Source organism: Sebastes fasciatus, chromosome 16 (genome assembly GCF_043250625.1).
Source record: "Sebastes fasciatus isolate fSebFas1 chromosome 16, fSebFas1.pri, whole genome shotgun sequence".
Lineage (NCBI taxonomy): Eukaryota > Metazoa > Chordata > Actinopteri > Perciformes > Sebastidae > Sebastes > Sebastes fasciatus.
The window spans coordinates 21912539-21939937 of NC_133810.1; the positions used below are offsets into that span (position 1 = coordinate 21912539).

The following is a 27399-nucleotide window of genomic DNA, read 5'->3' on the forward strand; positions in this document are numbered from 1 at the left end:
AGTATTTCATTATTTGTGAAACCTATACTAAAGTAACTTCAACTTCACAAGATGCTCCACGTTCGGCATTTTCACACAGGCGGCACGCTGCTCTATTTCTATTTCCCCTCTAAAATAATGCTTAAAATTACTACTTTATAATACTATGATTTTATGACACGCCCTGAAGAAGTCTCCGTGCCGAAACGCGTAAGCGTATATCTATTGTGATGTGAGCCAACAAGTGAAATGTTAGCATTTTGTCCTCCTTGATTTTCAAATCTGGGATGTGCTACCCTATCACATTTTTATGATTATGACTTTCTTCTCATGATACTACGACTTTCTTCTCTTAAACTTATGACTTTATTCTTGTAATATTATGACTTAATTCTTGAGATTTGTTTTGTTCTCAATGTGGCCCTAATACTCCGTCATAGTATAGAAACATAGAATTTAACTGAATAGATCAGCCCCATTGTCACCGATATCCGATTAATCTATTTGAGTCGGTATAGCCAATATAGCGGTGCATCCCTGATCTGTCTCAGAGAGTGGAGCGCACAGCTCTGTTGCTGAAGAGGTTTTAAATGCTGTCATGTGTTGTCAAATTGCAATGAAGAAGTTGTCTTCATCTGCTTGTGTTGTGTCTATTTGCATGTGTTCTCTTGATTGGATTGTGTGTATAGGATATCAGACCGATGCCTAACGGAAATAGCTTCATAAAGGCGAACTCACATCTCTCTATAAGAGAGATCTAAAAATGTTAAATTTGACAAATGAATCACTCAGCGCCCTGCTTTTCTTTCAGTGGGGTAATGTGTTTTACTGATAGGCTTTACTTCTCATCAAACCCAGTGTGAGCGCCTCTGACTGAGAGTCTCCGTTTAGGAGGAGTTAGTGACTCCTGGAGCTCCCTCAGGACCTGTCCTCTACCAAAACACGCTTTTTTTTTTTTTACAACGTGAGACTTGCAGAGACCTTTGTCGTGCAAAGTTCGGTCTCCTGACCGAGTAAACACTTTCTGGGAAATGAGCCAAACTAACCGTCAGTTATCTTGGAGCAACATGTGGCCAGGGGGGGAGAGAATCACAACGGGCGACGGTGTGTGCACTCCCAGCATGGCGCTAAAAACTGAAGAAAGTCGCCTCTATTTGACCAAAAACTCAACTGGAAACGGTGTCGGACAGCTGATAGAAGCCAACAATGCAGACGCAAACACTTACGGCTCCGGACACATTAACGCGCTGGCCCGTGCCATGGAAACACGGCGCTGTCACACAGCTGCTGCTGCTCAGGAGGAGCTGTTAAACGCTGACTGCCGGGTGGGCGACGGTCGAGCTTTTTCTGCCTGCGCCACAATCTCGGAAACAGCCCGGGAGCTGTGCAAAGCCGTGTCCGTGTCTCTGGGACTGGCCACGGAGTCCGCTGACACGAGCGACATGGACGCCGCGCTCACACCGTGCGTCGCAAGTGACCAAATGCGAGGTGACTATGTGTTTGGAGTCGGAACCGGAACCGGGTCACTGAACTGTCCCGCAGCTCAGGGTGCTGCCAACTCCGAGTACAAGTGTTCCTCCGACCGGGACGGCCACAAGCAACTGGTGGAAATGTTCAAAAGTTCCGAGACTGCTGCGCGTCTGCAACACCTTGCGTCCACTCGGACGTCCGCGGACGAGCACAACTTCCCGCAGTGCGAGGAGGCTGACGACAGAACTCCACAAGACATAGATCACCTGGACACAGCGCGTGCTGCCTCGTGCCCTTATGCCCCGTCCGCGCCAGGCGACCTGGCACACTTTAGCCAGCCGGCTGCGGAGCGACCTCCATGCAGAGGCTACAACAAGCCCGCCGAGGAAGCGAGAGACTTCGGGGAAGTCATGGAGAACAAGTTCGGCGGTTACCAGCCCGCAGAACAATACAGCAGCGTCAAAGTGAAGTGCGAGGACGGTGAACCTAGCGGGGCGTTTTGGGGCAGTAACTACACGTTTAATGACAAGTGCAACACTCAGTGCTGGGGCTCCAGGCAGTGCGTAAATGCGCACAGCGCGGGCACCAACACGTTCATATGTAATCCATATGAACGGAGCGTCATGCGTCCTGAGCAGTGGTACCCGGGCGGGATGCTGAGGCCGCCTTATCCCAACTCTAACTACGTGAAGGCTGAAGTCGGAGAGTGGCTGGATGTCGCCTACAATGACAACAGGTCAGTTATAATAATAATAATAATAATAATAATCACAATAATAATAATAATAATCACAATAATAATAATAATAATAATAATAATAATATGAATGAATGAATGAATGAAAGACTTTATTTCGAACATATAATAACTAAAAACAGATACAAAATAATAACAAACAAAACAAGAGTTATAGTGTCCGAAAAGGAGTAGGTAGAAGAAAAACTTATATTACCCTACCCCTTTCTCACTTCTCCTCTATTAACTCATATATCATAGAATGATAATATAATATAAAAACTATCTCAGATTTATTTACATCCCAAGTTGAATATATGAACAGCATCCCACATTTATTTACAACCCACAAATACATCCGCAGTTAAAAAGTATATAACCAACCTTTAACACAACTCTTCTTCAACCATGTACCTCCCAAAAATATCTTTCTTGTATAGCTTTTTAAATTGATTTATATTTATAATAGAAACGAATAATAACTGCACTGTAAACAATTGCTGTTAATTTACAGCAGGATTTCAACAGTATTAACCTGTTATTGCTAAAAACAGTGCTTTACTTTTAATACAAAAGAAAACCTGTTAAATTACGCTCATAGGCCGTTTTTTAACTGAACTATAATGCATTCTTAAAAAACAGCACTTTACTGCTGATCAACTGTCTAAAGTATCATCAGTAACAGTTTCATGCAGTATTTTTTGAATTCTGGGACCTGATCTGCACATGTGAGGCTTGTACATTGTACATGATTGGAAAATCAGTGAATTAGCTTTACTGTTCTTCACTCACATTTTGTTATGGTTTGCATTCTGTGCTTGTAGCCAGCTATAGAAAATACATTTTTGGGAAAAGTGTCAACAAGTCTATTATAGCCTTTTTCCTAAGAAGTGCCTTTAATTGTCTTTAGTGTGACTATTCCTATGTCTGTAACCTGCTATTCATCTAGGCAAAAAATGATGTATAGTATACACAGACAGTATAATAATGTTAATTTTAAAGTAACATAAAGGCAACCCTGCTGCCAGTTCTTTACAGTTATTTTACTGGGAAATTCTTAACAGTGTGGTATCCATCATGTTGTAAAGAAGCTGAAATAATGTTTAGGGAGCAGAGAAGGGTGAGTTTGATTTCTAGAAGATATTGCAACACAATGTACACCCTGATCCTAATTTAGTGCTCCGTGTCTCCAGTATGACCACAGTGTGACCTTAATCTGACCCCAGACATGAGTGTCAAGAGTCTGTCATCTGTGAAGTTACTGGCCTGTTTTTGGCAAAACAATGTGAACATTTAATCATAACACTAGAACTTCATCTGGGATGGATTTAGTCACTCATTTTGTTTTTTTATTTATTTCTTACAGACAGCAGTTTAAGTTCTTTGTGTTTTCTTTTTTTTAATGACAAGTAATACAACTATTCTACATTTGTTTCTTTCAGTTAGAAACCAAATGTCAGTGTGAACAGATGGGGAGTGGGGTGGAGAATCACATTTTCTACCGCATAGACAAAAGAATATTTTATGACATTATCAGGCTACTTTCAATAAAGGCTTTGCAAACTTAAGCTCACCAATCTGAGGTTGTGCTGCATTTTGAAGCAGATGTAGGAATATATTAGGCTGGTTCACATCCATGACATTTTAGATGCATGTGCAACTTAGAGCTTATTTCATGTTTTCATATATCAAATGTGACTGACTCGGTTTTAAAATGAAGCTCCTTCTGATTATATGAGAGGGGAAGCAATCCTTGTTAAAATACATTTTTCCATTACATGTTCCTTTTAATTAAAGTAATCCCCAGTTATAAAGCAATTATAAAAATGTGCATTATTAATGGCTGTAAAAAAAAAAGAAAAGTAATATCTACAAGATTTTATTTTTTACTTGTTTGGCATCTTTCATCAAACATAAAATGAATATAGTGTTGAGTGTTTTGTCTGAGGCACCTGCTCATAACATCCATTTGAACCTGAAGAAATTCTATTCTTTAATACAAATATTTCTGATTTCACCCAGTGAAAACAAAATGTGTATCACTGAAATGTGTTCTTTGTCTTCTGATATACGACTTTGCTTGCAAGCATAAATCTAGTTTTCCTTTAAGAGAATATTATCACTGAATTTGTTGGATTCATTTCATAAAGAGGTCAGATGTGACGGCACAGAATAGAATTTTGACAAACTAATGTTTGACTTTAATTTGTTTTGAAGTGGAGGCGAGCGTTTATAGTTCTGTGACAATTTCAGACGCTTGTTGATAATAAAGCTTTCACATGCTTTTTTTAGTGTTTGGTCCGACAGTTATATTTGCATGATTCGCCAAATGTGAATATGGCCTCCAGGAATACAAGGGACACATAGTGGACATGTTGACTGACAAAGTACTATGTGTACCTCAGACTGAGGTCTCATGCAGCTGACGTCATCAAGCCTTTTCTCAGACAGTCTGTGATTTCACTGGGCTGGTGAAACGTCTAAGCAAGGTATATAGATGAAGCAGTGGTGTTTTATAACATACAGTTAATTGAATTTCAAATCTTTACATTTTCAACGCCACAAAACCAATTCCTAAACAACGCCAGACAGAAGAAAGAAAAATTATACTAAAATAACAAAAAAAATGAAATAAAATAGGTGAGGACTAACTAATACTAAAAGATAAATAAAAGCAAACAGATAATAACAAAATAACCAATAAACTAAGGTAAATCAAAATAACAGCATTAACATGACATGTTAAGTAAATTTGTCAGATGAAAACTTATTGTCCGCTTGTTGTCCTTAATCAGAGGAATGTTTATATGATGTCCATACAATGTTTCCTCCCTCTGCGCCATCACCACATCCACCCTCCTGCAATCATGACTGTCTCAATCAGAGCTGTATACAGTACAGAGAATATGTCTTTGTATGTTCACAAATACACATAACAACATTATGTAGCAAACAAATATCAATAAAAGTGCCTCCCATGTGTTTTATGAGCCTGGCCCTTAAACAAAATCACTCAACCTAATGCTAAGAAAGGTGTGTTCACTGGTTCCCCTGTAGTGAGTGAAACCGCAGCAACATTCCCTATTTATTCTTGTATTTTTCTACCTCATTTAATAGATTACATGATATCCTCTCAAAAGCCGCCACCTTGCCCCTGTCAGAGATCCAGTCTTGGAATCCCGGGCATTCTACAGTTTTCCATTTTCTAATTGTCATCTGTTTACCAGTCATAAGACTTGAGTTCAGTGGTGTTCTTAAATGTGAGGACAGTGAAACCAGCTGCGAAATGTCAAACAAGGAGCTGCTCCCAAACACGTGGAGGTACAGCAGCAGCATGGTTTGGCCGACCTGCCGAGCTGTGATCTAACCTCATCTGCTTTGAATCAGGAAGATGTAGAGGTCTAAACATACATGGCAAAAGGTACATACTGGTTTCATTTTTTATGGTAATTTGCCTTTATTGAATGTTTGGACAGTAGGGGACAGGAAACAATGGGAGAGAGAGAGAGAGAGAGAGAGAGAGAGAGATGACGGATCTGTGACAGAGGTCCTAAGCCAGACCTTGGTCTGTTTAGACTTCTAGGTAAGCACAATGTCACCAATGTGCATAAAGTCACTGGAGTACTGAAAGATCCAGCTCTCCTCCTGCTTAACACCTTACTGAATTATCTGGATAATGTTGCTGCGTAAAAACCAGAGCATGGTCTTTGATCTGGCTCCTGATTTGAGTTTTACTCAGCAAAGTTACGCAGAAACATTTCTCTACAGGGATTGCATTTCCCTAATCGGAGTTAGTCCCATAGGTACAGTAATGTGTATTTAAATATCATACAGCTGTTTGGATTTTATCCCCCATTTTTTCCATTTAGACTGTCTTTTAACTGATTGAAACACGGCTCATTACCATACATACATGATGCATGATAATGATTCAATAAGACAACAACCCCCCCCGGCATTTAGGCAGATCCATTTTGAAATTCCTTTGTTAGTGGCCCAGTCAGAGGAGTGAGCTGAAACAGTGATTATCATCTAATGATTGCAACTACAATCAGTTTTTCTATGATTCAAAAAATTAAATACAGATTGGGAAAAAAAATCATAGACTACTGTAAACTCACTCACCCTTCATTTAGCTATTTGTGTGATGGTCTGATGCTATCACTAAATGGCTCAAATATCTCCTCTGGCATCTCTGTATGGGTTTATTAAGTCTGAAGAAGAGCTTGGGCTTACGTCACTTACAAAGATGTGCCAATAACTTGTACTCTAAGGGAGCTACAGTGTGGGGACCTTCTTCTACGTTTTTCATTGCTGTCTTCTACTGGTCTGGTCCAGCACCGGCCTACTGCGGTTTTGGATGTGCGTGAACACCTTACATTGATTGTCAAATATCTCATCTGCCATTAATGAGCACCTGTTGCTTTGCGTCTTGTTTCTGCTCGTCTCGGGGTGTGTACGAGGCAGACAAGGGCAAAATAAAGCAAAGGCATGAAGCAACATTGACAATCTGACCCTGAGCAGGAGGACATGGACACGGTCTAAATACTGTAAGTGTGGAATGAGGAAAGTAAGTCAGGTGACAGAGTAGTTAAGTAATGCATGGGTGAAGTGAGACATGGCTGGAGAAGGGGAATGAGGGACAGACCGTGCAAAATAGAAACAGCTGAGGCAAACGATGTGACACTGCTGCTGAGTTACTCAGTATTATTTTTATTTAAAAAATCAGTGCAGTAGATGAATGTGTTGCAGTTTCATCTGGTCTAAATGTGGAATATCAACAGTATGTAGTTCACTACAGAGTAAGGTGCCATCTGAGAAAAACATCAATGGGTTTTACACATTTTGGCAGTGGTGGAATGTAACTATATTTAATCAAATACTGTACATTCGAGGTGCTTATTGTTTACTTGAGTATTTCCATCTTATACTTCTACTCTAACTGCACGGTGGTGCAGTGGTTAGCACTGGCGCCTCACAGCTAGAGGGTTGCAGGTTCGAATCCGGCTTGGGACCCTTCTGTGTGGAGTTTGCATGTTCTCCCCGTGTTAGCGTGGGTTTTCTCCGGGTACTCCGGTTTCCTCCCACAGTCCAAAGTTAGGTTAATTGTGGACTCTAAATTGCCCGTAGGTGTGAGTGTGAGCGTGAATGGTTGTCTGTCTATGTGTCAGCCCTGCGATGGACTGGCGACCTGTCCAGGGTGTACCCTGCCCAATGTCGGCTGGGATCGGCTCCAGCCCCCCCGCGACCCCTAACGGGATAAGCGGTTGCAGATGGATGGATGGATGGACTTCTACTCTACTTCATCTCTAGAGATGCGTTGGGTCTCACAGGACATTTATACTACAACCATATGATGATTTTATAGAATGAGGCATTGCTGTAGATTAAAATTACCCAGTTAAAATTAGCACAACCTTAAACATGTGTACAACGTACACATTAATGCAGCAGTAATATTAATTCCAAAAAATCATTATATATAATAGTAAAACACTGAAGGGGAACATTTTACTGCAGAATGAGTACTTCTTTTGATACTTTAAGTCAATTTTGCTGATAATAATTACATACTTTTACTTAAAGCTTCAGTAGGCAGAATATTTCTGGCATCATTTGGCAAAAATTCCATAATAACCTTTCAGCATATTGTAATTCAAGTGTTCTGAGAGATAACTAGACTCCTGCACCTCCTCATGGCTCTGTTTTCAGGCTTTAAAAAAATCTAGCCCATGACGGCAGACTTTGGCCGATCACAGGTCATTTCAGAGAGAGAGTGTTCCTATTGGCTGTGCTCCAGCTGGTGGTCGGTGCTTGGTATTTCCTCAACTGATCTCAACATGGCTGCCGGGTCACAAACTTTCGCATTTTACAGCTAAACAGTACACTACAAGATGTTTCTGAAAACATTTGAGGCGAGAAATAGGCATTACAGTAACAGAACATTGATTCATATTTGATCAGCGCTGCCTAATTTGACTGATTGACCGGAGTTTGTGAGTGATTGACAGCTGCTCAGAGACGGCAGGCTCCAGCTCGGCTCTGATTGGTTGTTTTCCTCCGGTTTATGAAATCTTGCAGATGCCATTAGGAGCATCGGATGACACAGAGACACATGATTTTTTTTTCAGATTACCTGTCTCATGCACTACTGTCAGGATATAGCAACCGTTTTATAAGAATAACTTTTTTTTAATCATATTTGCTCCATTTCTATCCACTACTGCTTTAAGTAAGATTTTGAATACATGATGTTCACTTGTAGTGGAGTATTTTCAGAGTGTGCTATTTGCTGCTTTAACTTTAGTAAACAACTGGCACAGCTGGCTGCGGGTATATGGCGTGTTGGCTGATGGACCGGCCACTCCGGCCTTTCTACCATCTGTAGGCCACAAATAAGGATTCCAGTCTCAGACAGATGTTATTTCCTGGAATTGTTCTACAAAAGACTTTTTAGTAGGATTGCTTTGGTGGCATGTGCTGTACATAAACTTTTTATTATAACTGTCACACAAACAGACAGAAGTGATGAATTTATCTTTAACCAACCATATTTTAAGACTCACAGGGGCTTTAGTAAAGAGAGCAGAATGAGAAGTGGACCCTGTGTGCCTCCGATGAATTATATCCAGATTGGACTGGGAGCAACGCACGCCACTTACCCGTGACCAGTGAGCGCAGTGCAGCGAGAGAATTGTATAGTAGAGGAATTCAGTCAAGAAAGGTGCTAATATTGGCGCACTGCATGCCGTTACCTCTCCAATGAGTGGAAACAGATGTTTCTTTAACTATTTAGCTTAAGCAAACAACACTGTATACACAGTTTCCAGACTCACAAACTTACTTCAACCTTTCAAAATGTTCATGGATGCACATTAATTTAGCAAATAATACAGACTATGCATAATGAATGAAAATCAAACAAGCTGAAGCAAATCTGTGCAAGGAAGCAGGTATTTCAAACAGCTCATTGATATTTACATGTTTAATCATCAATTGCAGCATCATCGTGTCCTCAGGCAGGGCTCTGCTGGCTCTTCCTAAGTCCTAGTCCAAGACTAAAAGAGGCTTTAGTAGTTGGGGCCCCTCAGCTCTGAAGATCTGAGGCTGCACAATCACTGACATCTTTTTCTCAAAACTTTATCTTTAAAAAAAAAGAAGCTTTTTTAATAATCCTAGCTCACATCTATATTTCCAACATGTCTTATCTGTTTTAACATTGTTGTTTTTATCTCATATTATTGCTGGTTATTTTATCTAATTTTATTTTAGTATTTTTTTTTATTGTCTGATTTTATTTCATTGCAGTCCAGAGATGTTTTAATCCTGGTTCAACCATGTGAAGCACTTTGTAACTGTTTTGAAAAGTGCTTTATTATCATAAAGTTCATTATAGAAAAATACTGCTATTGCATACATACAGTAGAACACACTGAAGTGGGAATAATCCCACTTCTCTGCTGCATTAATCAAACAGCATTGTGCATGGACAATGGCTTAAATTACATTTTACTGACCTAGTTAAGAAACTTTAGAATATAGAAGACCACTCTTTTTATGTAAATTAGGAAATTGTGGAGATGTTTCACTCAAAATGGTTAAGTACCAGTATAATGTAATAGAACACATTCATCTGTATAGGGTCAGTGAATATATATATATATATATATATATATATATATATATATATGCAAAGTATTCAATTTTGTCTTGTGCATCTTATGAATTTATATTTTTGTAATACAATACTTCCTGTTGAAATCTATACACGCATACGATATATCTAGTGTGTCTTGCATTCCAAAGGTGTGAGTGAATATGATAATTTAAAGCAAATTAAAATAAGCAAATCAGCCACTATACGATACAGTATACCTAAAGTCAAATCTGATCATTTAATAGATGACAGAAAATTCAGTATTCAAGCCAGTATGTCAAAAAATCTTATAACCTCACCTCACAAGCCGAAAAGAAGAAGAGTGAAGGTTAAATCTTCCCCAAGCCCTGACAGAGAATGAGATATCCCATTTAAAAAGTAAAGTATCAGTAAAACTATATGGAGTGAGACAGTCTGTTAAACACTGCTCTTGATACTACACCAGGATCTTTGATCTCTTTTATGCTGGTAAAGGACTGGTTGGTCTTACATCCTCTACACATGAATACCACACGTGTAGATACAGACTGTTTTCTTGTACTATGCAACCTGGAATGAAACTAATAACAACAGACATTGAAAGTCACCCTGGCTTATTTAAAGCTTTAATTACAGCACTTTTACACATTTATTTTCACCATTCATTAGTGTGTTGCATCCTCTGGACTGGACTCAAGTTTAATGGGATAATTCATTTAATTTGATTTTTATTTGATAGGGACGACGCAATTTAACATATTTCCAATACAGGGCATGAAACTGATGTGCTGCACAGAGAGTTTATAGCTATTGCTAATTTTCAACTCTTGTCCCCAGTTGGGCTTTTACATGTACAGTGTAATTAAAATATACAGCTGTTAATATGATAAAACTACAATACACTACAAATTTGGAAATGTTGTTTATTGAATAACGAATAATATTTATACCATCCATCTCCACCTGAATAATGCTGCTGATGATCTTTTTTTTTTTTAATTAAAAGATAACCCTTTACCCTTTTTATACTATGAAAAATATCACCATGTGTTCTATCAGGCTTTATTCAAGAAAAATTCAGAAAGTCAGTAAACATGGATTACCACTCATCTTTTACCAATAAAGAGTTTCAGAGCATTGCCATGTAGATCTTGACATGCATATTTTAAGGTTTATTGATCTCTGACCTCACACTAGTCTAAGACTCGACGTCAGTCTGCAGTCTAAGGGAGTTTTGTGAGTGTTATGAATGAAATCCGTCTGATATTGAATGTAAGATCTCCATTATTTTATAATAATATATAAATATGCAGTATGATTCATTTTCATTTTGTATCATCAGTTTCCCCATTTGTCTGAATTATTTTTGTCCTAATGTCCTCTGTCACCTAAAGTAAATGAGGACACAGTTGAGCTTCATCCTTGTCTCTGTTACAGCGAACCTTGATATCTAAAGTTGCACGTCACTGAGGCAACGTTATGTCTGAACCTTTTCCAATCTCTCCGTGTTCAAGGCTGAAGCTGGGCGCCCATCGTGCCCCCCCCACCTCCCACCTCCTTGGCTGCGTTATTGCCGCTGAAATCTTTCCCACAACATCCTCAGCCATCACACTCTCTGTCCTCCTTAAAAATTGCACACCGAGAGGCCGTAGCAGAGGTCTGGGGAGTGAACCGAAACTGTTCTGTTGTTACAGTTTGGACAGTATTTAACAAGGAAAAAGCAATTAGTGTATGGACATGCTGTGGTATATGAGATAAGGCTAGGTTTTTTTGGTCCTAAAGTGGGCTATTAGTTTCACAAGTTAATAAAACCAGAAACACCAAAACAATGCACAATAAAATAGTGTGTGTGCTGTGACCCAATTGATACATCCAAGCTGGGGAACATGAACAACGGCTTCTAATGTAAAGAAATGATAATGATATTATACAGATATAATGAAATGTTTATAGAAGTCCTGTTTCATATGTTTGGCTGCAGGTTCGAGGCTGGCAGAGAGCACATGTTCCCAATGGAGTTCTTCTTTCCACCACAGAGGACGTGCCTGATCTGTTCAGACGAAGCATCTGGCTGCCATTACGGTGCGCTCACCTGTGGCAGCTGCAAGGTTTTCTTCAAAAGAGCTGCAGAAGGTACAACCTAAACTGATGTCCCTCGAGTCCTGAGTTTTTCCCACTTTGATGCCAGTATTCAACAGCTAGAGTAATCACACAGAGCGTGTTTTGCAGGTGAAAAACACGAGGCGCACCGACTTCCTTTTTTTTGGCCTGATTAGACGATCATGATGATTTTTTTTAGATTGCTGCTAAGCAACCACAGAATGAGTGCTAATATTACCTTAATACAAACTATGAACTGTACGCTACCCAAATAGTTAATAGTACAGTTTAAATTAAAGCAGCAGTAGGCAGAATATTTTCGGCATCATTGGGCAAAAATTCCATAATAACCTTTCAGCATATTGTAATTCAAGTTTTCTGAGTGAAAACTAGACTTCTACACCTCCTCATGGCTCTGTTTTCAGGCTTTTTATAAAATCTAGCATGTGTGGGAGACTGTGGCCAATCACAGGTCATTTCAGAGAGCGTTCCAATTGGCTGTTCATTCAACAGAGGCAGCTGTCACTCATTCACGAACTCCGATGAAACGGTCAAACTAGGCAGCGCTGATCAAATATGACTCAATATTCTGTTACTGTAATGCCTATTTCTCGCCTCAAATGTTTTCAGAAACATCTTGTATTGTACTGTTTAGCTGTAAAATGAGAAAGTTTGCCTTGACTGGTGGGCGGTGCTTGGTATTTCCTCAATTGATCTCTACATGGCTACCAGGTCACAAACGTTCTCATTTTACATCTGAACAGTCAGCTGCTTAGAGATGGCAGACTATAGCTCGGCTCTTACTGCTTGTTTTCCTCTGGTCTGTGAAATCTTGTAGGTGCCATTAGGAGCACCGGAGGACACAGAGGCACATGATTTTTTTTAAATTACCTGTCTCATGCATTACTTTCAGGATATATATGTAAAAACGCGAGGCGCATAGAGCAGAAAAACGTGCCAACTGTGGCGTTTTTTTTTTCTTTCCAAGGTGCTTGGGAGGTTACGCCCCTGTCATGCCTGCCGTTTCTTAGCAACCACAACCTGCGTGCTGCGATGACAATGATGATGAAGTTGCGGTAATTTAGCAGGAAGCCCGACTGACTAAACTAAACACAATCAAAACAAAGATAAATGCTTTTCCCCGCACCGTAAATCCTTCACAGGAGCTTTACACTTGATTTCTGTGTCAATGTGACTGACCTTTCAACCGGATGTTGTGACGTCCTCGGTCGGACAGGGTGAAGCAGGTAAAATAGTCTGTGGGGCAGATCATAAAGCTCTGGGTAGCTCTGCAATTAAGTAATTAACTTCTCCATATATTTACCATAGATTGATATTTACGGAAGAAAGAAAAGATATCTGCCGGCTTTGATTGTTTGTTCCTTGTCACATGACATGTGATGCACGCTGCAGCGTTCCAAAGGTTGAACTATTTTCAACTTTCACGGCCCGAAAAATAGGCGCTTGGGAACGTTTTCGCGGCGCGAGGGCGCGGCGAAAACGTTCCCAAGCGCCTGTTTTTTTTTTATTTCAGTTGGAATACAGATTCTGTACATCCAGTGTTTTTCTATCATTCAACAGATTGTTTATCTACAACCTCTGTTTCTTTGTCCAAGCAGGCAAACAGAAATACCTGTGCGCAAGCAAAAACGACTGCACCATTGATAAGCTAAGAAGAAAGAACTGTCCGTCTTGTCGGCTGAAGAGGTGTTTCGAAGCTGGGATGACTCTCGGAGGTAGGATGGATTAATGTACTAAAATCTGCCTTTAGAAGAAACAATTATCGTTTATTTTTTATTTTATTGTTTCGGTTTATTATAGTGTTATTAACCTCTGACGATTTTATTAGCAATATATGTTATCAGTTGTATTTCACTTCAGACATAGGATGTGTACAGTAGGAATATGCATTTAAATATACATCTGTGCAGTATGGACTATAACAAACCCTGTGCACTACATAGTGGATGAACAAAACACACTAGAAAAAGTGAGAGTCCCTAAAAGTGAAACTATTAATGGTTTCCCAAGACCAAGTACTTTATTCTCTCTGCACTGCACATCTTAGCTGGCTCTCTTCAATTGCAGCATCATCACAATAGGGGATGTTACTGATAATCAAGCCCCTGACTGAGCTGCCATGCAATTTAGACCTATTCCATTCACTTCTCCTTACCGTTACCCAGACCTGCTCGTCATATCAGGCTGTAAAGATTGACATGTAGTAGACTAATTTTAGTCTTGTGTTCAATTTTCACTCTCTTCCATTTTCTCATTCTGTTAACGGTGAAAATTGTACTGGAGGCACAAAGCTGACATGAGACATGTGAATTAAAGCAGCAGACATGCTGGTAATTTTGCCACCAGTCACTGACAAACCCATGGAGGGAAAATGTGATCTAATGCTGCGATTGTAAGTAAAAAGGCACACCTTTTCTAGTTGTGGCTAAAAAGAGGCTCCTTTCACTTATACGTTCTCATCCTGGACATGTAATTCACTCGCGGCATTTCACAGGAAAATTTATGACAATCATTTGTAGAAGTGGAGGCAGAAAAATTAGACTTATTATCCCAGAGGGTTTTTACTCAAAATATTTAAATAAAACAGCAGAGTCATAAAATACTGTAAGAAAAAGAGGTTTCTGGTTTGTCTCATTTGATTTTGATTGATTTATTACAAATTTGCTAATATATTTGCAGTTATATCAATTAAATAATAAACTTTGTCATTAAGATTTGTTATTTGTTTCAGTCTTTGTAGTTTGGAAGGTCTGAAGAAGAAGATGAAATCTCAGAATATTGCGTTTGTTGAGTTTGGCATCTGTTCAAGATTGAAAAGCATAATTATTGTAAGTTGCTCAAAGGTTTCATTTTTATAATTTGAATTCCCTATTATTCCTGGAATGTTAATTACATTTGCAAATAGAAGCCGAGCAGGGAGGCTGCCGTTGCCAAACCATGATGATAGCTGTTTCAACCTGAAGGAAGCTCACTGAACATCTGCACTTACATACTTCTTATGTTGAAATACAAATATATCTCACAGATTTTTTATCATAATAAAATCCTTTTTATAGTTCACAACCTCAACCTGTGACTTCCATGAGACTTCTAGAACAAATTGTGTCTTTAAACCAAAGTGAACACTTTGACATGCGTCCATAACCGCTTTGAGTCAGAGTTAGTTAATGATTGATGCACGCTGGTATTCTCCTCCAACTTCTTAATGGAAAAAAGGCAGTGCAGTGATGTAGAACTGTCCTGGCATCATTCCATTTTAAGTTTAAATATATTACTTATTCATAAAGTTATTTTCATGAAACGGTGAATGAATGACCATACTGTAGCTCTTCAAGCCCATAATAATGGGATGATGATTTACAGAGGTAATAACAAGGTCAAATCTTGACAATATGCACTGAGAATATATTGGCAATATTGAAAATTAAACTTTAAGGTAGTATTAGGGAAGTTAATGCAAAGTAAGGGAGAGGGGCATCTCTGCAATAACAAGGTAATACATGTGTAATATAGGGCAGGACTGCAAATAATTATTTAAATTTTTTTGATTAATCGATTTAAAAACGATCAACACTCAAAGAGTTTACAATGATATAAAACCGCTGCAAATCCTCACATTGGCGAAGCTGGAACCAGACGATCTTTGGCATATTTTCTTTAGACATGACTGAGACACTGATATGATCATCAAAATAGTTAGCAATTAATTTTCTGTCAGTCAACGAATTGATTAATCACATAATTGTCTCAGCTTCAGCATAATAACAGGCTGTTAATAATCAGCCAGTCTGATGTTATCTGTTAAAGAGGACCTATTATGCCTATTTTCAGGTGCATACTTGTATTTTGGGTTTCTACTAGAACATGATTACATGCTTGTGATTGGTCAATCGAACCAAACTCTTCAGACTCCGCTCCAGCTCTGCTCTAACTAACTTAGTTTGAGGCTGTGCTAAACTAGCCGCTAGGCAGGTATTATGCAAATGTGTTACTTGGTGACATCACCAGGTTACGGAAGAAAAGGAGGGAATTTATGGACTTTGGGCTTTGTAACTTTGCAGACCTTTTACATGCACAAAAAAATATATAATACACTAAAGGAAAGGGAAAAAGCACAAAAGCATAATAGGTCTCCTTTAAATGTAATGTGTAAAATATTTGCAATTATGTAGTAATAATGGGGAAAAGGGGGTGTTTTGATGAAAGACAGTAACAGTGGAGTAATAATAGAGTAATAACCCTTAAATCATGAGGTAGTATTAGGATATTATTTTAATTACCTTTAAATAATACTGAAATTCAACCTCTTTCTATGGGAATATTGTTCAGAATTCTACTTCATATACAGTCATTTCTCACATAAAACCCCATCCAGTACAGCACAGTAGTTTTGATGTAATAACAATAACTCGGGGCTGAAAAATACAATATCAACAGTGTGGTCCTAGTTAATGGTTATGTCTGTGTGTCAAGTTGAACAAAGTATAACCATAATTTAGAGATAATGGGACTGGCTTTTTATAAATATGTCACTGGAGTTAAGTAATAAGTGGTTTTGCATTTTTCAGAGAAACTACAATGTGTGATTCCAAGTAAATATTCTGGCCTTTGATATTTAGTTTGAAGTGATAATTAAACAGGGTTTTTTTTGTTGCATTTCCAGCCCTGATTCAGGTTATTTGATAGAAACTATCCTTGCCTTGGCATTCAAAGTATTAACATTAATATATCCATAACATCAAGGAGACAGGGCTAGTTTAAGAAGAAGAAAGTGACAGAGGGACTTTATGGAAGGGTTTTATCAGACCTGTCACTTCTCTCTCTCTTCGAGTCAGACTCTTCCTTCCAGAAACACGACTTACATCGGTGAGCTAATGATGTAATGACTTCTCCAACCTGGACACCAAAGTGAGAGTAAAGTGGGATCTGCAAAGGCACACATTACAAAAAGACATTTCAAGAGGAGGAAAAAGTGCTAAACTGACCTGACTGTGTTTTTTTGTGCAATCAAGTCACACCTGGCAACCTGAGAAGATAGTTAGGATAAAGATGGTGATTATAATGGTGATGAGACGGGTAATGGCATAGGGGGAAGTGGACCAAAAATGTGAGTATATTGAAGGGGAAATGTCCAATAAATTTTACATGTGCAATTTGATACGAGTGAAAATGGGCTTGTAACGGATACGTCTGCAGCTTATTCACTGGAGGTCAGTTTTAGCTGGAAACAGTCTGATATTGACGCCGCAGCTTAGTGTACTGGTCAGCCAACGTATGCAGATCGTTGACAACATCTTGACTAATTCATTGTAATCAGTGAGTATAACAAAGGCCGTGCTCGAATCTGTCGTTTGGATGTCAACCTCCTGTTTGCATTGGCTTCAACTGAAGCATGGGGATCTTAAGGTTAGCTCAACCCAAACTATTTACCCTGTGCTCTGCAAAGATCAGATGCCTGCCTGTGTCACAATCGAGAATCCCGGAGAGGAATTTTTTAATTAACCATTTTTATTTGAAATGTTTGTGATCGGATCAGACATTGAGATGTGAGACTTGCCAATTATCCTTCTTATATAATCTACAATTGTCTTTCAACCCCGCTGCTTTTGAGAGAGACTTAAGTTGTGTCTATAACTGGCAATTCAATATTTATCCAACTGAACTGGAAAGCCAGGCTGCGGTATTAATGAGACATTCTTACACACAGAAGCTGCAAGAGGCAATTGCATTACAATCAATGCAGTTTTTACTGCCAGTCAACAGTGACAATTGATTAAAGAAATGATACGTCGCTTCATATGTTGATTCTCTGAGTTTTATTACCTTTTAAAGCTAAAACAGATTGTTAAATTAATTAATGACACTTTTTTAAAGAGTATATCTGTCTTGTAACAAAGTTAGACGTAGGTGAAAAACAGAAATATCTGTTCTTCCAGCCGATTAGGCTGTTGTCAGGCTATTGAATAGGTGTTATCGGTCGCTATAAGCACCAAAGATGTGGGTCAATAGGGGCCTACTACACCCAATATCAGGTTTTATCATCTATTCACATGGCAGATCACCGAAAGAAGAAATAAAGGAACATGATAGTGACCTCTAGTGATCGTAGTAATTACGAGAGGAGCAGAAGTCAGACGCTGTAGAATAGACAGTGTGAAACTCCATGTGTGGTGGAGGTCGATGGATAGGATGCAAAACACAGGGTTTTCACCCAAGAGATAGGGGTTCGCATCCCTTATGAAAGTTTGTGTTCACAAGCGTTAAGTTTCACTTTAACTTTTTAAACGTAGTTATTTTAAGCCAAAACACTGTTTTTCCCTTAACTTAACCAAGTGGTTTTGTTGTCTAAACCTAAAGAAGCCTTTTTGTTTGTGTTCAAAACATAACGCTTCATTCAGTTTTACTTTTACAATGTAGGAGGCCCCTACTGACCCACATCTATGTTGCTTATAACGACCGGTAATGCCTATTTAATGGCCTGATAACAGTCGAATCGGGTGAAGCTTCAATACACTTAGCACATAGTCAATCTGTCCGTCACTCACTCTCCAGCACAGCTGTCATCCTGAAATAACAGGCTGAGCCGAAGCTTAACTGTTCACAGCTCTTTAACTTGTGGAAATAAAACAGTCACTTATTGACTGCAGGGAATGGTTGGAGGTCTTAAACCCGACTGTTATAGAAGCAAATGCATTTGGCTGCTGTTTAGCTGAACATAATAATGCCATTCTTGTTGTATTACTACTTACTCTGCATGGCAGTCTACTCCACCAAATCAAAGACTTGCCTCCAATTTAGTTTGTAAGTGCAGGTTGTCATATGGAGCAGCTGCCTCACGAGTTTCAGCATTTGTGGGGAAATTGCAGCTTTGTCATTGCTCAAGATGGGCAAGGTTTTTTTTTTTTAAACATACAGCATTTGTAATTTTTGGCCTTTTGTTGTCTCTTAATCCCTATATGCTTTGCAGTGTGTAAGGAAACACAAATGTAATGCAAATATGCATGATTTAGTGAGTGGTCTAGTACAATGATATATTTTCTACATTCTGCAAAACCTTCTTGGCAGAAAATAATTTAATAATGGGTGAAAACATAATTTATACATCTACATCACCAGTGAGTTCTCATACATGATGACCACGGACCTTTCCACCAGATGAGGCTCATCTGTTTAGAGAGTTTTCTCTCAAATAGAATATGATTTAATATCTTCAACGCTATTAGTAGGTCAGTCCAAGTATTGTTGGGTAAAATTGATTTCCCTGAAAAGGTTACTTAAAACCCACAGTTGCAGTATGAGACATTTCTAGCAGATGATTTGGAAAGTAGAATTACATTAAAGGTAGGGTTGGTAGTACTGTTCAAATACATTTGTTGCTCCATTTATAGAAATTCTCATTACATCCCGACAGCAATCAAAACATCAAATGCTCTGACAAAAAAAGGGGAAAAAAATATGTGGCTGTTGTGGGACTGTAATAAGCCTGTGCAATCATTTCATTCGGCCCGTGCAGTGTTGCCAACCCGGCGACTTTCTTGCTAGATTTAGGGTCCTTTGGAGCTAGTGCTGCTCGCTACTATCATTGGAAAAGAGTTGGCAACACTGGGCTCAGTTCTTTGGTTGAGATCTACCTTACTCTTGCTAGTTTCTCAAGATTACCCATCCTATTTTTAAATCTGAGGACACTCTAATGTCCTAGAGACAAAACAGCTACCCATAGTATGTATAGTGTAGGTGCAGAATGTGCTATCTAGCAATGGTGATTTAAGAGGTTGTAATTCATTGATTTTCTCATGTTGACTCTAAATTGGCATTCAGTCATCAAAGCTTTGAGAACGCCTGTTTTAGAGCAAGGACAGCTGGATTTGTCAGTCAAAATCAGACAAATATGTAATTTAGTTTAATTTGACACATGCAAATTATGTGTCAAAATATACAAAATAATTTGACACTTAAATTATTAGGTTGGACATTGAAGAGCAGGCTTGCACAACACTGGTTGTGTGATGAAATAGCTTAAACATAATAAATAATAAATGAACTGATTCTTAATTGCCTGCTTTTGTTTGTAGCACGTAAACTGAAGAAGATTGGACAACAGAAGAACCCTGAAGAGGATCCTCCTTTTCAGGACCCTTCAGAGGTCATCCAGAACATCTCTCCTAAATCAGGCCTGAACTTCAACTCCCAACTGGTCTTCCTCAACATCCTGGAGTCCATTGAACCCGAGGTGGTGAATGCAGGCCACGACTACGGCGAGCCAGACTCAGCCGCCACGCTGCTCACCAGCCTCAACGAGTTGGGAGAGAGACAACTGGTCAAAGTGGTCAAATGGGCAAAAGGATTGCCAGGTAGGACACTAGTTGAAGTTTTTGAATCAGTGTTGTGTTGACAGTGCTGATTTTTAATGTCGGTCTCTTTAGTTGCTAAATGCTTCGCTGTGTTCACCAGCTAGTTGCTGCTAGTCTGTCTGCCGTTTGGTGCTGGGTAGGGATATTAATAATTAACCGTTTAACTGCTAACCGACATTAAGCATTTTAACCAATTAACGCTATCGGTTAAATAGTTAAAAGAAATATTAATAATTAATTAAAAAGCTGAGAAAGACTTAGAGGAGCGGCTCGTCTCTTTAAGGAGTAAAGCTGGTCCACCTTAAGAGAGACTGAGCCGGCGTTGCAAGATACAGGAAGTTGGCTCCAGTCTCTGGCTCGCTTTGGCAGAGCGAGTTGTAGCCTCGTAGAATTTATCCACCGACAAATAAACTGTACACACACTGTCTGCTACACCTTCACATTTATAACGCCACCGACAAACACACACTCCCCGCCGCAACACACACACGGCCTATCGGACACTCGCAAAAGTTACGCTGCAATGACAGAGCGGCGGTGAGCACGAAGCTACCAGCAGAGCTACAGCTGCTCACGTAGCACAAAAACACACACTGTTTGTCAGACAATCGCTATCGTAAATCACTGCAGCTGGTAAACCGCTGCATGCGAGGCACTAATCTTGTCGGTTATTGGTTAATAATCGGTTAACAAGGGTCGGTTATCGGTTAAGATTTTTTTTTTGTTTGGATTACAAATGATACCTACACATATTTTTCCATTCAGTTTATTTTTTGCAAACCCATATACTCTATCAGTGATTTTTCAAAGCCAAAATGATACAAATTAAAGAAAAAAATATGTTTGTCAGCAGACCTTTTAAAGAAAATTAAAAACTTGCACGAGTATTCAACCCCTACACATTAGTACTCGGTAGAGCCACCTTTTGCTGCAATAACAGCTTTAAGTCATTGGGAGTAAATATCTACCGGCTTTGCACACTGTTTGCAAGTGATTCTTCCTGGCCGGTGTGCTCCAGGTTGTTCAGGTTGGCTGGATGACGCTTGTGGACCATCATTTTCAAACAGTGCCACAGATTCTCGATCAGTTTGAGATCTGGCCTTTGCGGAACATTTTTTGTTGTTTAACCACTGCTCAAAGGTGATCTTTCTCCCAAGCTTCAGTTTTTTAGCGGACTGCAGCAGATCCTGCAGCAGAACAGCATCCTTAGCGGAGTCACTTGTGCTTTGATATGTTTTTTCTTGAGTAATGGCTTTTTTCTAGCCACCCTCCCATACAGGCCACTTTTATGCAAAGCTCTTGATATGGTTGAGCACCTTCACTTCACTCTCAGTCACTGAGCTCCTTCAGAGTGATTGTTGGTGGCTTCCCTCACAAGTCTCCTTCCCGTCGGATGCTGAGTTTTGAGGGACAGCCTTGTCTAGGCAGTGCCTTGCTGGTACAGTATGATGCAGCGTCCATTTCCTGGCTATTGATCCAACAGCGATCCCTGGGATATCCAGACACATGGATATTATTTGTAGCCTTTTCCTCTTTTGTACATGTCTCTAACTTCCCTTGAATGCTCTTCAGTTTCACAGCTTTTCTTCAGATTCACATTCTGACCCCTGGTACTTAAACTTTGGAGGTTATTTCACAGAACACAATTCACAGGTTTGTAGCCAATTATAAGACAATTGTGTCGTCATTAGGGCAATATTTCTCACCTGTGTAAACTTGGAGCTTCCAGAGCATGGGTGTTGAATTCTTACAAAAACAGCATATTTCAGTTATTTATACCTATTACAAAATTATTTTCTAACATTAAAACAATATCACTTTAAAATAGCTAGTTCTGACAACCAGTCTTTTAAAATAATTATTATATTACACAGAAATAATTCTCAATGTATCATTTGTAATTCAGACAAACCAATACATTTTAAGGGGGTTGATTAAAAGATCATCGGTTTGTCCTGTGTCATTACAAGAGGTGTTGGGCCTCCTGATGACACTACCAGGACGTATCATATATAGATTAAAAAATAACGGCCCTAAAACTGTTATTTTACCGTTTTTGGAGAAATTATCACCTGTAGAGATAAAGAACTCTCTGCCAGAGATATACAGCAGGAGGCAAACCAATTAAAAACGGTTCCATCAGTGTATTTAAAATGAGTTGTTTGACACTCAAAAGATTTTGGGTGGAGTACCAATTTAATAAGAATGTTCTGGTAATGTAAAATGTACAAGAATTAGTGGTTCTTCAAGTACAAAATATGTCACAGTGTTGTATTTAATGATGTTGAATCTTTATCCTTAGGTTTTAGAAATCTTCACGTGGACGACCAAATGACTGTCATTCAACAATCATGGATGGGGGTAATGGTGTTCGCCCTGGTATGGAGGTCCTATAAGAACGTCAACGGCAGGATGCTTTACTTCGCCCCGGATCTCGTGTTCAACGAGTATGTACGGCTCTAAATTCTTGAGTTCTATTGTGTTCTCTAAAATGATTTCATCAGGGGGTGACCGACACGCTGCGCTCCTCATCATATATAGAGATCATCCCCAGTGAGTAAGCTGGTGCCATCGTACATAATACAGTCATCAGTTTCTCTCCATCTTCATCTCATTCTCTCTCCATCTCTCCAAACACAAAGACATCTCTACAAATTTTTGCAGGCTTTTTAGGACCATGTTCATCCAATTTGCTCCTTAGGTGTTCTTTTGTTACTGTGAGATTAAAGTGAGGAACATTAGTTTCCAGCATTCAAACTCTCACGGCCGTGGTGGAGCTGATTCAGGTCTGAATATTACTCAGGACAGACAACAGTGGTTATGTCTGTGTGAGTGTTCGTGAGGAATATTAATGGTCCCATCAAATGTTTACTTCCATAGATTTGTGGAAGTAGAAAATATAAGTTGATCTAAAAAAAAAAAATCTAAATCAATGATTATTTCTTTCAAAACTAATGTATCAGTGTCTAGTGCAAACTGATGATATACAGTATGAAGGATTTTTTAATAGGGCTGTCAATCGATTAGAATATGTAATCACTATTTATCACATGATTGTCCATAGTTAATCGCACATTTTTGATCTGTTCAAAATGTACCTTAAAAGGAGATTGGTCAAGTATTTTATACTCTTATCAACATGGGAGTGGGCAAATATGCTTGCGTTATGCAGATGTATGTATATATTATTACTGGAAATCAATTAACAACACAAAACACTGATAATATTGTCCAGAAACCCTCACAGGCACTGCAACAGGCAACAAAAGTTGTCAGTGTGTCAGTGTGCTGACTTGACTATGACTTGCCCAAAACTGTACGGGATTATCATAATATGGGCATGTCTGTAAAGGGGAGACTCGTGGGTACCCATAGAATCCATTTTCATTCACATATCTTGAGTTCAGAGGTCAAGGGACCCCTTTGAAAATGGCCATGACAGTTTTTCCTCGCCAAAATTTACCGTAAGTTTGGAGCATCATTTAACCTCCTTCCCGACAAACTAGTATGACAGTTGTTTTACCAATGGATTCCACAGGTCTAGTTTCATATGATGCCAGTATCTTCATCTTAGCTTTAAAACTGAGCCAACTACAACCTTAAAATCGCAAGTTGTGTTAATGCATTAAAGAAAGTAGTGTAAATCGTATTTGCGTTAATGCATTATTATCACGTTAACTTTGACAGCCCTAATTAAAAGGCAGAAAAACCCATCATGATAAAGTTAGATAGGTCTGTCACATTTAGAGAAAATTTATGTAATCCTATACCATATACCACCTGTCTCTTGCTATATTCTGTTTTTATGCAAACTACAGTAGCAGTATGTTGTAGTATCTCCCAATAAGAATTTGTATTTATGAATATAATTAAAAGGTTAGTAGCTGGCTCGATCTTGAACTGGCAGGGAAGTAAATGAGCAAAAAAAACTAAACTGCTCATTTGAAGCTAGTCAGTGACAGACGGACAGTAATGGTCAGACTGGGCAGCTCCCAGTTATGATTGTGTAACTGTGTGAGTGAGTGTGAGGCAGGATCTTGCTCAGCAAACCTGCACTGAATAAATAAAGCTTTAAATAAAGTAGTAGTTCAAATTATCCACGTAGCCAAGTGTTAGGAAATAGGAGAAATAGCTAAATGCTTGAATAGTTAATAGTCTCACATTGATAGCACTATTCATAAGTGAATCACAAAAGCCCAACTTACAAAATAGAAAGTTCATTGAGCTATTTACATTTAATTATATGTAGAATTTAGCTATTAGACAGCTCTTTAGCTATTGTTTGGTCCACTAAACTGAAACTGTCTCACTGAATAAATGAGGGAGGTCCATTGGTGTGACATTTTCTTTTCCTTTTTACTGTTTTTACTCTCCTTGACATCACAATCATAATGCAGCAAGGTTTTAACAAACTGTGGAAACGCAGTGTATGGATGTGTCAGTCCTGGCAGGTGGCATCAACATTTAATAATTTCAACATCATGAAGCCCAGATTTACTCACTGTTTAGGTTAACTCCTGCAACAATCAGTGAACTTTATAGTTTAAGCTGTGGTTATTACTTCATGTTTATACTAATGCATTTCCTGTAGGTCATTGAATTGAAAAAAAAAACGGTACAGTCATCATAATTGGGGACTGAATTAAGGAGTGACTGAAAGATTGTTGGGCTTTTTCACTGAACTAAAAGTGCAGGTGTACTTATATACCTCACCTTTAGAAAACCCCGCCATAATTACATCAGGCGTATGGTTTCTGGTTTACTTTAATTATTATAAAAAGATATATTTTCAGGTTAAAGAACAGATATCTGCCATGATACTTTATCTCATAAGACAGTTGATAGAGATATTGAATCTATGGTTGTGTAGGTTTGTATACAGAAGCAGATTGTTATGTAGACATTTTTAGCTGTTGGTATAACTGATTTAAAGCAGTAGTTTGACCTTTTGGTAAATATTCTTATATGTTTTCTTGCCAAAGGCTAGATCGTAGACTGAATATAAGTGGACGTAGTCACCGTAACGTCACCCATTGGTTTGTGGACTACGGTTTTGAAGCCTCGAGTTGGGCATTTTGGTTTTTGGTCGTTGCCATCTTGTTTTTTTGCAACCAGAAGTGACACGAGAGGTGGAGCTAAGTACAACCAAACGCTGAATAAGACATTTTAGAATCTTACAATTAACTTTCATGAACTGAAAACAGACTGTGAAAGAGTTAAAGTTCTAAGATAAAAACATGGACGACTTCCAGACCGGACAACGCCGTGGTAGCAACCTGTCAATCACAAGGTTGCCACGCCCTAAAGCATACCCTGCTTTATGGTCTATTTGACTCTAAATGGGACCATAATTTACTAAATGAACATCATGCTGTATTGAAGAAGACTTGAAACTAGCGTTTGAGACCATAAACTCATGTTTACAATGTTTACTGAGGTAATAAATCAAGTGAGAAGTAGGGTCATTTTCTCATAGACTTCTATATAATCAGACTTCTTTTTGCAACCAGAAGAGTCGCCCCCTGCTGGCTATTAGAAAGAATGCAAGTTTAAGGCACTTCTGCATTGGCTTCACCTGTCAGACCTGGAGGTTGCCCACTGGTTAAGACAAAAGAGTTGATGTTTTCATGTTGGTTCTATTGTGAATTGACATACGAGGCTCAATGTTCAGTGTGCTTAAGAACATGCCATTTGGCTTTATTGGATAGTTGAGAACAGAGAGCAACAGGAAACATAAGAAGGCAAAGAGGGTTGACATGCAACAACATGCATTTTCATCTTTATCTGAACGAATGCATGCTGGACAATTAATTTTACTCGTTGTGATGTTTTTCACTTTGCAAGAAAATAGCATGAAAAGCAACAGGAATGATTTTCCAGACTTTTTGAATCTCAGAAGATTGTGACTGAGCAGCTCATGTTGTGGTGCCAGTGGAAATACTTAGAAGATGCCTGTGCAACAGTGCCATATTTCACCAAATCAATGACAGTGGAAGTGAAGTGTGGAAACATTAAGTCACTACTAGACTTTTATTCCCTTCATTTAAATTAGGACTATTTATTACTGCTCTTGAAAGACATATCTTCTTTAAACGATTCAATTAATTTTAAACTAGCAATTGAGACCATAAACTCATGTTTACAATGTTTACTGAGGTAATAAGTCAAGTGAGAAGTAGAGTCATTTTCTTATAGACTTCTATACAATCAGACTTCTTTTTACAACCAGAGGAGTCGCCCCCTACTGGCTATTAGAAATAATGCAATTTTAAGGCACTTCTGCATTGGCCAGGCTAGCTGTTTCCAGTCTTTACGCTAAGCTAAGCCTTAGGCCTTAGGTCTTAGCCGTATATTTGCCAGACAGACATGTGAGTGGTATCAATCTTCTCATCTAACTCTCGGCAAGAAAGTTAATAAACATATTCCCAAAATGTTAAACTAACCAGCAGGCTTACATTTTGCATACAGTTTGGTTGTTTTAGGTGCGTCGGTTGTCATTTTAACCTGACTGCTGTATGAGTCGTTATACATTGACTTGATGAAATTTCAAGGCAGAAAAGCAGATGCAGCAGCTCAGTATACAGTAGTTCTGATCAGTGCTTGGAGGTTGGTGTCAGCAACATCATCATCCCCCGACGGCAAACCATCTCCATCATCACCATCCTTGCAAAGTTGGCTTAGATGGACTTTTCCAGAAAATTTGCAACAATTGGATTATACACTGGTCTGTCTATGCTATACATTTATACACCCACATATCGGAAACTCTGCATCCATTTGCAGAGGGATGGAGAACAATCAGCTCTATTTAACTCTATTTCATTTCTATCTCGACAGAATAATAATATGTTACAAAGCGTCTCTCTCGTCAGTCATAAGAAAGGCTGAATCATTTCATCAGACTGCATAGAGATAGCAAATGTTGATCATGACGCCTGTTCTCCCACTCCCATGCGTGTTGAAATAACTGAAGATTATTCAGGCATGATGAACATGGAATATCCAATCATCTCTTATTATATTACAATATGAATGACTAAAATGTTTTTCTTAACTTTATAGCCAATCGATAAAGTAGAGATTCTAGCTTAACGGAGCTCTGCATT

At 38.8% G+C, this 27399-nt stretch overlaps 1 protein-coding gene across 5 annotated transcripts in view; it reads left to right on the forward strand.

The window, feature by feature from the left end:
• Positions 1-888: 888 nt before the first annotated feature.
• Positions 889-27399, forward strand: part of LOC141753433 (androgen receptor-like) — a 58586-nt gene continuing 32075 nt past the window's right edge. For 2 of the 5 annotated variants that reach the window (XM_074612091.1, XM_074612090.1), the window contains exons 1-5: positions 892-2185; positions 11803-11954; positions 13538-13657; positions 20015-20293; positions 22596-22740. In XM_074612091.1, the coding sequence (XP_074468192.1) occupies positions 1011-2185; positions 11803-11954; positions 13538-13657; positions 20015-20293; positions 22596-22740 (1871 nt within the window). In that variant the 5' untranslated portion in view covers positions 892-1010. Of the gene's footprint in view, positions 2186-11802; positions 11955-13537; positions 13658-20014; positions 20294-22595; positions 23160-27399 lie in introns of all 5 variants that reach the window. The other 3 variants (XM_074612093.1, XM_074612092.1, XR_012590455.1) reach the window with 2 other exon arrangements.